Source organism: Erithacus rubecula, assembly GCF_903797595.1.
Source record: "Erithacus rubecula genome assembly, chromosome: 3".
Lineage (NCBI taxonomy): Eukaryota > Metazoa > Chordata > Aves > Passeriformes > Muscicapidae > Erithacus > Erithacus rubecula.
In genome coordinates this window covers 119,968,422-119,980,289 of record NC_136689.1, presented here as the reverse complement: position 1 = coordinate 119,980,289, position 11,868 = coordinate 119,968,422, and the positions used below count along the sequence as shown (strand labels likewise).

At 40.3% G+C, this 11,868-nt stretch overlaps 1 protein-coding gene and 1 long non-coding RNA gene across 2 annotated transcripts in view; one reads left to right on the top strand and one right to left on the bottom strand.

Moving 5' to 3' along the window:
* The first annotated feature begins 295 nt into the window (after positions 1–295).
* On the top strand, positions 296–10,846 carry LOC306799288. The gene is made up of 3 exons (XR_013773571.1): positions 296–440; positions 2,721–2,810; positions 10,701–10,846. It is a non-coding gene; the product is annotated as an uncharacterized lncRNA (long non-coding RNA).
* Positions 5,389–11,868, bottom strand: part of STMN2 (stathmin 2) — a 38,280-nt gene continuing 31,800 nt past the window's right edge. Inside the window, exons 4-5 of the mRNA XM_079300081.1 lie at positions 9,070–9,261; positions 5,389–6,759 (exon numbers count right to left, since the gene is read on the bottom strand). Of these exons, the coding sequence (XP_079156207.1) occupies positions 6,700–6,759; positions 9,070–9,261 (252 nt within the window). The 3' untranslated portion in view covers positions 5,389–6,699. The remainder of the gene's footprint in view (positions 6,760–9,069; positions 9,262–11,868) is intronic.

The following is an 11,868-nucleotide window of genomic DNA, read 5'->3' as shown; positions in this document are numbered from 1 at the left end:
CACAAGGCAGACTGAGCTGGCCCTTCATGGGGACAGCCAAGGTCTGACAGAACCTGTTAATCTGAGCACAGACTGAGTTTTGCAAGCAAGCAGCTGTGCTGCCTCCAAATTCATCCCTGGAGGATGTGCACTTACCCAGTGCTGCTCCCAAGCTAATACCTGTGTCAGGAAAACATGCAATCTGTGCAACCTGCTCATGGACAGCTCTTCAAATGCCACTGCACTCAATTTTTTTCATCATTTGCAAAAATCTAAGTGTAAAACACAGTGCAGGAAGGGATGTTCCAGTTTCTTATGCTGTGAGCATCACCCTTTTTCAGCCCATGTGAAATCTGTCTGAAGAGCAGAGATGTTTTCCTGCCTCCATCCAGCACTCAGGAGAGCTGGTTCAGACTTGCCAGGAGCAGGAATCAGCCTCTAAGCTCCAGACTAAGGAACAGGTAATATTAACCAGTTTATCCATATGGCTGCCTTACCCTTTAGTTTGTTTTAAATGTCTGCCCAGTGCTGTACTTTTAAGGAAATGTAGCAAAAGCAATGAATTTTGCCCAAGGAAAAAGTGTTGTCTTTTATGTTTTATATAAACCCAAATCCATATTTTAGGGTAAATGTAGAACATCAGACTCCACAAAACAGGATTTCAGGATTCTGCAGAGCTTGAAAGGCTCTTCAAAATAAAATTTACCATCTGTGGTTGCCTTTTAAATAATAAGAGATTGCCATCTTCTGGTCAGAAGCAGTTGTACATGGGGATATTTGTCAAGTTTTGAGACTATGTAGAAATTATTATCTAAACGACTTCTTGCAAAGCTGTGTCTTTTAAGAGTTAATGTTTTAAAAATGTATTTTGATAGGGTGAAACTAGTTTTCAAAGTTTGTTTAAAAATCCATTGCAACTATAATAACTTAAAAATTAAAAATTAAGCTGTAGCTGGGCTGTTTCCTTGTATCACACTTGTCTGGGCTGTATCTGGGATATTGCCTTTCATGTATCCATCTTCAAGGGTTGCCTAGGATCTCCCTTTTCTGTGACCCATTTCACCAAAGCCAAACTGTTACAGCAGGAAGGCATTTCCCACCAGCTACTTACTGCCATCCAAAATAGGGAAACATGGCATTATATTGTAGACTTGAAACAGACAAATGTTTCCCTAAGTAAATTACCAATTACATGCATTCTTATGGTCTTGGAATAGAAAAAAGAATCTCCATGAATTTCCCTGGAGGAAAACTAGCATAGCACTGGAACTATGAATGGCTGGAGCACAGGCATTTTACTGTACATTGGAGAACCCCCTAATCTGTGGCATAATCCAAAGATATTCTGGTTCCTATTGCTCACAGAGCTATAGATAACACACACACAGATATATATATATAATGTAGGCTGGACTTGAGGTTCCTCTGTTTTGTGCCCTAGTTCCAAGAATTCTCCATTGGGATGGAGAAAGAATTGAGAGTTTTTCAAGAGAGACAGCTTCAAGGATGACCCTGCTCTCTCCTTCACTGGGAGATGACAACTACTTTTCAAATGTGAGATTTGCTTCACAATTCATTTAGCCCCAAATCTGTTGATGGTTTCTGATGTAGCTTCTTTTGCCCTTCCCTGTACTTCAGGCATTGCTTTTATCAATTTCTCAGTCTTTCTTCTGAGCTGGCTACTGTGCACTATGTTGCTTTCTAGACATACTTGAAGTTCCAGTAATGTAGGAATTATCATAGTCAGGAGTGCTTCTGATGGTGGTGTAGCAATAATTGTGATCTGGCTGCTCCATGTTCCACACAAAAGTATCAGTCCCTTCTTTGGACTTGCAGCTCTCCGTGGTCATGCCACTCCTGTTACAGAGGAGTTAAACCTGAAAATGTCTGGACTCAGGCTTCAGTTTCAAAGCCACCATCTACCTTATATAAAATACTCTTATATGAACTTCAAACTGTGCAGCAGATGGAATGGATATTCTTCAGAGGAAATCCTTGCACTCAATCCATGGTGCATTCAGAGATGCTCCCCCTTGCAAACTCTGACCACTGCATGGCAGTATTGCACCAACATCACTGTGGCACCAGCCCTGAGGCACAGGGAACGTTGCCTAAAATCACCCTGGTGATATCCTTTCTGCTGAGTGAACATCTCCTCTTCCCACCACTGGAATATGCTCAGAACAGAGCAGGATGTGAGGTCTGCCTGCTCCTGTGCAATCCCTGCTTCTCTCCATCAAAACCTGATGGGAGGGTTTGATTTGACCTGATGGGATCTGGCAACAGTGGGGTGAGAAAGGTGTTCACACTGCCCTAATGTCTCCCTCCTTCTGGGATAGGAGAGAAGAACACCTCCCTCCTCTGCTTAGTTTAGGTGATGGGACTAAAACTTTCCTGTGCTGATGACAGACCCCATCTCTCTGACAGGGCTGGATGGCCTCAGGCAGACACCTCTGAGTGTGTGTACAGTGCTGCTGTACATCAGTCACATGTTTGGGGGTTCTGGAGTGAGGGAATGGGCACACATTGCTGTTTGGCTATAAAGGGTTAGGATTCCCTTCCAGTTATTCAAAAACAAAGCAACAGAAAATCCCCCCATGTGACAAGAATCATGATAACAAAGGGGAAAGAAAAGACATTGTTTTCAAGTTCTGAACTGGTGGTGGATTTAAACCATAGCTCCAAATCTCCTGACTTTGGAAACATTTGGAAGTTGTAGTGTGGTTGGTCTCTTCTCTGAGGTAACAAATGACTGTACAAGAGGAAACAGCCTGAAGTTGTGCCAAAGGAGGTTCAGATTGGACATTAGGAAGGAATTCTTCACAGAAAGGGTAAGAAGATATTGGAATGGGCCACCCAGGGATGTGGTGGAGTTACCATCCTTGAATGTGTTTAAGGGAAGACTGGACATAGTGCCATGGTCTAATTGGCATGGTGGTGTTTGGTCATAGGTTGGATCAAATGGCCTTTTCCTACATAAAAGATTCTGTGATTCTGTGACTGATATTAGGAAAAAAATCTTCACAAACAGGGCAATCAAGCATTGGAACAGAAGTGGCTGAAGGTATTTAAAAGATGTGTAGATGTGACACTTACAGATGTGGTTTAGTGGTGGAGTTGGCAGTGCCAGGCTAATGATGGCAGGACCCAATGGTCTCAAATGTCTCTTCCAATGTAAATTATTCTAGGATTCTATGAATTGGTTTGAGCATAAATTTTGTAGCTTTGGGAGAGAATTGAGACATGAGAATTGTGACAGGTTTGAGGCATTCCTGTTTGATTACTCGGGCTGTTGCCTCGTGGCAGCTTTGACACAACTGATGAGTTGACCAAGAGGAAATCGAACCCTGCCCACTCCTGGAGTGGCAGTCCTTGGACCTGCAGGGGTCAGGGAACAGAAGTGGCTCTCCAGATGTGCTGCACAGCTCTGCCCTGCTTCTGAGCCATCACACAGCCCAGTGAAAGGAGGAATCATCTCTGTGGTGCCATGCCAGCCCTCCAGCCTCCCTCCAGTCCTGTGGGAGGTTTCAGGCAGCCTATGGAAAATGGTCTGCAGTTGAGCAGCAGCTTCTCACAGCTCATGACATGGACCTGAACATCTACAGACAATCGAAAAAAACCTAATTTTTTTTTTATCTAAAAGCCCTGAACCCTGTGGTTGCTGTTGAATTAAAAAAACCCTGTATTACCAAAATGGCAATACTTTAAAAAGAAGGTGTTTTATATTTTATTACTTTTCAAGAAGATTCTTTCTCTGTAGCTACACATGAAGAGAGACCCATGGCAATACACTTTTTCTAGCACAAGCAGAGAGGAGCTAGAAAGGCAGTACTGAAGCAAAATATAAGGAAATGTCAGGAAACAGGAGTAAAAGAAGGAAATGGCCATGCTGCAAGTCTCAAGATACTTCTTTTTGCTATTAGAGATTAAATAGGCATTTGCAAACAGGCTTTAAATGCATAGTTGCACGTGAATCAAATGAGCTGTAGACTCTCCACTGTTCAAAGAGCCAGGTGGGCAGGAGCAGAGCATGGTTTGTGACCTGGGGCAGCTGTGCTCCCACTGTCTGGTTCTTCACTGTTTTCCCTGGTGCAACCTTGGTACCTGCTGAGAAGAAATCCCCAGGCAAAGCCCAGTTCTGTGGTAGGGTGAGAGTGTGCTGGACACCATCCCAGTTGGCACTTTGGGTGTGGACACCCTTCTTTCGTGAGGGGAGAGAGTTGAACCCCATGGAAGTGATGCAGGTTGCCCTGCTTGGCTCAGCACCAGAGATTTGTTCTTGGCTTGTTCTATGAACAACCATGGCCAGGAAGACAAACAGGAGAGGGGCTTAAAATACTACCAGAATTTGTTAAGTTAATGGACAGGGATAACTGTGAGTGGCTTTCCATTAGGAAAGGAAAACAGAATCCACAAGCCCTCAAGATAAGATTCTAGACCTTAAATTTAATTACAGTAATGTTCTTTTTTAAAACTGGGGCTTAAAGCAATATACAGATTTTATAGGCTTGTCAACATTTAAGTTCATATCTCCCAGACTCAATGTCTGGCTTCTATGCCAGGTTCATCTCTGGTAATTTCATGAGAAAGATAAGTAATTTAGGCAAGAAGATCCAGCTGCCTGACCAGTTGGAATACTCATTTCATTCTGTGGTATTGATTTCACTGCACATGGAGTTGAACTCACAGCCTTTCTCCAGGTTCAGTTCCTGCAGCTTTTTGACTGAAGGCCATCTCTTAGCTCCAAAAAAATAGTCTCCTAAAATAAAAAACTGACTGTTCCAGACCTGGAGCATATAGTCCATCTCTCTGAAAGAGCAAATAAATGATGGGACTTTGATGACTTCAAATAATTAGTTTAATTTTCTACTAATCCTAGAGAGAATTCTTAATCACTTATCCAGTTCAAAATGGGGTCTGATTCAATTTTACCTCTCAGCTCTGTAGCTCAGCAGAAATCCAAGTGATTTTGTTCTTCAATAAATCATATAAATTAATATTTTCTACCCAGAAAACCAGTGTGTTAACACCCAGAATCTTGTTGTAGTTATAGATGTATGTTGCCAGAGCTAGATTATTTATTTTCTTTCCCTAAATTCCGTTTCCCCCCCAATGTTTAGTCAGGATTAAGGAATGCATGTGTATGTGTATATAGCTAGTTCTTTTTAATAAACTCAGTGCCAGAGGTCACATTTACAGGTTCAGTTTATACAGTAATCTTTAAAAACAACCAGTCTAAGCACTGGAGAGTACATAGCAGGGGTTAGTCTCATACTACCAGAGAAATAGGCTTGGCTTATTAATAGGTGTTGTTTAAATCTCCTTTCCATGCTTTTATGACTACATTATGTTTTCCCCTTATGTGGGCACGTGCCAGAGGCGTGATAGAGCGAGAGAAGAAACAAGCCCTTTTTCAGTTCACAGAACCCCAATTCTTTATTAATCACAGCTTGCTCACAATGACATACAGGAAAATAGCACTAATGAAGAGTAGAATATGCAGGCAGCAACCTCCAGGGGGGGTAGGGACAACTTCAAAACTGCAGCTATTTTGGGGATGATGTGTTGGGTTTGGTGATATTGTACTTGGCACAAGCACCCTGTCTAGTCATTCCTCCTGCTTCAGCCCTCTTAGTCCTAGATGTCTGTCACTAGGTAGGGTTGGCTAACACTGAAGAGTAAAGGTCATGATGAATGGAAGTCAGCAGTGTCATTAAAAAAAAAAGGTAACAACTGGCTCATGGGTTCCAGGTGAGATATTCGGTAGCCTCTTGTACTATTACACATGTAATGTGGTAGCATCAGATAAGTATCATAGATCATGGCACCTACAGATAAAGCCACTTGATGCTATCTATTAGTTGCTCCATCAATAAATTTTCAAGTGGTGGATTAAGCTCACTTTACATTTAGCATTTGTATGGCTGTTTGGCATCATCCAAAATTTGTCATAGCTCGATGGTTACAATGTGCCTCTTCAATTTGTCTCAAACTGATCTTGCTTGATTTCATTCTGTTGCACAGCTGTTTTTGTTGCCTCTCACCTCAAAAAGCAGAAGCAACAAACACTCCATGTGGCAATTCAACCTCAATTGTACAGCACAGTACAGAGCCCTGCAGCATAAGTTGCATTTGAAAAATCATTTTAAGAGCCTTTTGTCTTGGACAGCTGAACGTGAAGTCACAATACCTGTGATCTAGTCACTGTTTCAAGAAAGCTTATTGATGGCAAAGCAGTCTAGGTTATTAGGCAATGACTGGTCTCTAGCACCATAGAACTACTACTGACCTCATGATGGGTTGGAATGAGAAGTCGCAGGGAATGGAATTAGACGTGAGGTGCTTCAAATGAACAGACCCAGCAAATTCAACCGAGTGGAAATAGACAACATCAGAAGCCTGTTACAGGACATGTAAGATTATGAAATAACTTGCATAATGCAATAATTGTATTTTTTAACAAAAATGTAAGTATTTACAAAATAAGATCCAAGTTTTTTAAACATCAAGCAAATCATTCTGCAAAGAGACCGCATTGTTTTTTGTTTTTATTTTTTTTGTTTCTTTTTTTTAAAGTTTTTTATTGAGTTCTTGATTTTTACTTTTTTTTTTTTTAAACCACGTCATACATTTCCCATACTTATATCGCATGATCCATAATAATATAGGCAGGGGGAGTTTACTAATGGTGGGGATGGGTCACATCCACCATTGCTGTTTTCAGCCAGACAGTTCCACCTGGAGCTCCTTGTTTCTACGGACCTCTGCAGCATGCCTCTCCTGGAAAACAGCAAGAAGGAAAAAATCAAACCTTTTCTTGTTCCACCTGCCCAGGCAGGTTTGTGATGGCAACCTGTTAGGTCATGTATTTGATGCTTGTGCAAAACGTGTTTCACACACAACCATCTTTAAAGGAAGCAGCACAGGAGAGGTGTCATCCACCAGACCAGCCCGAGGCACGTTTTGTGTTTATTTTCTACTCCTGCTCTGGAGCTCAGTCTTTTATCTGATATGGTCTTATAATCCTCACAGAGTCTCATTTAAAAGGGCCACATAGAGGAGGTGCTGCTTTCAGCATAAAATGTGCCACATGCTCACATTTGCTCTTTGAATTCCTGGATATTAAACTACATAAAGGGAAGGAAGAGTAAGGAATTAATTGCCTGCACATTGTTAGTTACTCTGTTATCTGTAGCATTTAGGAATTTTAATAAAGATCCAAGAACATAGTTTCAATGAGATAAGTCAATCTGAAAACTCAAACATCTCCTGAACACTGAAGCTACCTGTCCTCTTGATTCTTGCTCTGGCTATGAAGGAGAATACCACCTACTGCTCTAACTTAACCTGTAAATCAGTCCTTGAAAGATCTGTAACACTGAATGTTAGATTTTATAAGGGATTTGTTGCTTGGTGTTCCTATTAACTGCAGTATACAGAAATTAGCTCTGCAGTAGTTTCTAGACACCAGTACCTTCTGGAACCCACAGCTCTAACTTTGGAAGACTTGGAACCAGATATTTCACTTTTTTCTCACTTTTGATGGCAAATCATGGGTTTTTTTTAATGTTTTTGTGTTGGCAAAATTGTATTTTTTAATTACTGGTTAGTGCAAATGTTTACATGTGAGTTACTGTCATCTTTCCTCAGAAGTCTTTCTTTGGTTTCATGCATATAATGCCATCACATTTCTGTGGAAGCAGGGTTTAACAGTCTGTTAACATTAACCTAGGACAGAGGGATGCATCAGCTGTCCTTCCTGCTTCCTTTTGGACCTCAAGGATAACTAATTTGTTTTTCCCTTTGTTTTCACAAGTTCTGGGTATGTGCCTGCAAATGAAGCTAATGCAAAAATGTCAAGCAATCTGGCTACTGCTCTTAAGCTCAAGAATTATCCTGCTTGCAAAGTTATTTGTAACATCATCCTTTGGATTCTGTTATTTCTTTCCTACTCTCAAAGACTTTTGGCTCCATTAAAGATGTAGAGGTGCTCGTGGGGATCTCCTTGAAAACCTCTGAGAGCTATTTTCTTTAGCCAATGTACTAGTATATTAGAAAGCTCATTATTAAGAGAAACAAGAGACCACCCATACAGAACTAATTTTTTTTTCTTAATAATTCTAAATCTTTATTTGCATGTCTCTCTTCCTTGTGTGGACGGGTTTATTTATTTTTTTTTTGAGAAGCACATACTTCATTCTGCACCTAGGGTTTGTGATTCCCTGTTTCCTCTGGCTGTACCAAAAATCTCCATAGGAAAATTTACTCTCTTCCTTGCAAAACTTCTGGAAAGACAGAACCTCTTTTCGTCTATATGAAAGATTTTTTTTTTCCTATGATTTTTTATCTTTCTCCTCTGAGAAACCAAGAATTACAGACATAGGAGAGCTGTTTGATTTGATCAGTGACTTTTCTTAGAAGCTGAAATCTAAACACAAGTGACCTTTCATTTGTTCACAGAACTCCTTAAAAGCCAGAAAACCAACCTTTCTCAAGAGACACTCTAGGAAAGGGCCATGAGGATTAAGGAGCATCTCTCAGTCTCTGCTAAGAGGAAAGGCTGAGAGAGCTGAAATTGTTCAGTTTGGAGGCTGCTCAGGGGGATCTTACAAATATCTATAAACAGCTGAATGAAGGGAATAAAAAGCCAGGATCTTTCCAGTGGTGTCCAGTGACATGATCAGGGGCAATGGGCAAAAACTAAAACCGATGTTTTCTCTGAACATCAGGGAAAACTATTTCACTGTGAGATGACTGAGCACTGGCCCAGAGTGGAATTGGAGTCTCCATTCTTGGAGATATTAAAAAGCCACCTGGACATGGTCCTGGGCAGCTGGTTCTAGGTGGCCCTGCTTGAGCCTGGGGTTGGACCAGATGGTGTCCAGAGGGCCCTTCCAACCTCAGCCATCCTGTGATTGTGTGTCTGTAACACTTCAGTTCTTTATCAAAGTGAGTAGTGGTTTAGACAGGCATCAGTAGCTCTGACTTAAAAATAGCTCAAATGTAGTGACTGAGATAAGGGCCATGCACAACATCCTGCAAAATATTGATTAGATTTTCCTCTCTAGTCTGAGGTCATGGTGTGGTTACCTTCTCTTGGAGGCGTTCAATAAGAGCAGCTAAATTAGCTTCACGGTTTTCTTTGATCTGTTCCATTTTCAGTATCAGCTTCTCCTCTGCCATTTTGCTGAAGTTGTTGTTCTCCTCCAAAGCTTTTTGAAGCACTTCTCGCTCATGTTCTCTCTTCTCTGCCAGATGTTTCAGCACCTGGGCCTCCTGGGACTGAAAACAAAGACTTAGCTGAGAAGAAATACTCACATGGAGCAAAGGATGTTGCCATGTTTCCAGGGAGAACTGTGTAAAGTTTGCTGCTTTTTTTTTAGAAAGATCACTTTGTGACTGAAGGAGATTAGCCTCAAAATCACGGGTTTAGAAGCACTGGCTAAATGTGGGGCACATGCCTGAGGCAGCAGCAGGGAAATGTCCAAAGCACTTCTGTTAACAAGAAATGCTGTTGTGTTGCTGCCCTGGATTACTGCAGTGGTTGCTCAACCTCTGGCAGCTGCATTCTCTTAGCTCCAGGCCTTTTGTCTTTAGAGATAAGAACCTGGGGTTGAAGAAACAGTTCAGAGTTAAAAGGGAGGTTACTGAAGCAGGTACTCCTTAATGTGCTTAAATAGTTAATTACAGGCTTGGAAGTTTATTGGCATGAAAGGCAGGCAACATCAATTCAGACAATGTTTTTTCCTATTTCACTTATATTTGGATTAATCTCACTAATTAGGAATGGGAAAATTGTTTTATTGCATAGAAAGTAGCAAAAATTTTTAGTTAAAAGTTTTTATTTTTCAAGGAAGATGAAAATTGTGAGTAGGAGTTAAACAGATGCAGTCTGTGCTTAATATTGTGTTCTTCCTTGTAAACTCACTCTCAGAAGCATAAGCTTTGTTGTTTACATTAAATCAAATTTCTAACAGGAAATCACTCATCCTAGGAAAGAAGCCAAAAAACTTGCAGCATTGGGCCCATTCTCCAGGCAAGCCTAGCTGAAAAGACAGTTATTTGGAAAGGATAAACATCATCATAAACTTTTGGATAAAATAAATGAGAGGCAGCTTGAGAAGAAACAGAAAAATAGAGAATGAAATAGGGCACTGGGAGGCTAAATATGCATTTCAATGCTGATCCCAAGGCACTGCTGCCACTGTGATCCATAAAAATGAGTGAGTTTAAGGCCTAAATGAAGGAGTTTAACCATTAATTACAATTAGTGGTAACAAAACCTTTTAAACTCTATTGTGTGGCTTTAAATGGACTGAAAAAGGCTCCAATTCTTTCATATGAGCAAGACTCAACTGGGAGAAAACAAATATTTTAATAAAAGTAAGATATGCATAAAGCCAAATGCACTGACAAGGCAAATTAAGCAGATTCTAGAAAAGGCTGCAAAGGCCAGGCAGAGCATCTTGCAGCAAGATGTTGGAGTAAAACACACGTGGCTTTGAAAAGCTGCAGTGGCTTGTTTGAGCTCACAGGAGAGAGCCCCTTCCATCCATCCTTATCCCCTAATGGGCTGCACAGACAGGCTCATTCCTCAAAATGATCTCTGGAGCACTTGCTGGTAGGAATGGCCTCCTGGAAAGGCTGGCACCTCCCAGAGACTCTCCCTGGCTCTTCCCTCCCTTACAGCATTTTTCATGTCTTTGACTCTGCTGTGACAGATGAAAGATGGTGCAAATGGAACCAAACCCCTCAGAGAGATGGAGCCAAAAGCAGAGGGAGTTTCACAGGTGGACTGTGGAAGAAGGATGAGCCAAAGACAAGAAGAGCTGGGCAAAGAAGGAATTTTATAGAGCAATTAAAAAAATAATAAAAGCCCCATAAGTTTATTAAGAACATAATTTTTTAAAATAATATAATAGAAATAGTTTATTTTGAGATAAAATGTTTGATTTCAGATACTTAGCATTTATCAGTTCTTAACAGTAGGTTATTTTACAATGTAAAAAAGTTATGTTAAAAGATCTGATGCAATGTAAAACTGAAATAATGATATATTTTCATCTCTCTTTCTCATTTTCATCTTGTTTTCTCTTGTCCACTTGTGGACAAACCTGAATGGCTCAGTATGACCAGTGCTTGTGAAATTATTCTGCATTTTTTTGTTTAATTTACTACTCAATGGCAATCTCTCATCTACTTTTGGAAAAGTTATGATCATTAAATTTTGTTTGTTGGTATGAATTTTTTGAACCCTTTGCTTAAATATTCTAAAAGTGATGGATAATCTGAGAACCCATTTCTCAAAAAAACACTATTAGACTAATTGTAATGTCCTTTCCCATGAAACATTTCAGAAGTGAATTGTTAATTTGAAAGGCTAACATGTAATGGTGTTTAAATATGCATATATAATGTGTTGTTATAAAATCAGACCTTTTCAGATTTGCAAAACAATTTTCAAGGACATAGTCATGCACTAATGAAAAGTAAGATTTGGAGTATGCATATAAAAAGCATTTTTTAAAAAGAGTTTTTGCTTTCAATGGAGGCTGCAAAATGCCTTTGAGACCTTGAGGCACTTGCCCATTTTTTAAGAATTTTTTTTCTTCCATTCAACCCCATTGCCTTCTGGAAAGACTTTTTATCATAAATCCTGGAGAACAGTGAAAATTAGAGCTTCATATCAAAGCACACACATTTCTGGATGGTGTCCTGGCAGACAGTACATTCAAAAGTAATTTGTCCTCTAATTCATGGTAATGAAGAAAATCCTTATATTCTAATTCAGTATTTACTGGATGCAAATTGCATTGGCACCAGTAAGAGATCGCTTGAAAGCTGAACTAGGTCTCAGGAACTGATGTAAACCCCTAATGGGATTTTCCT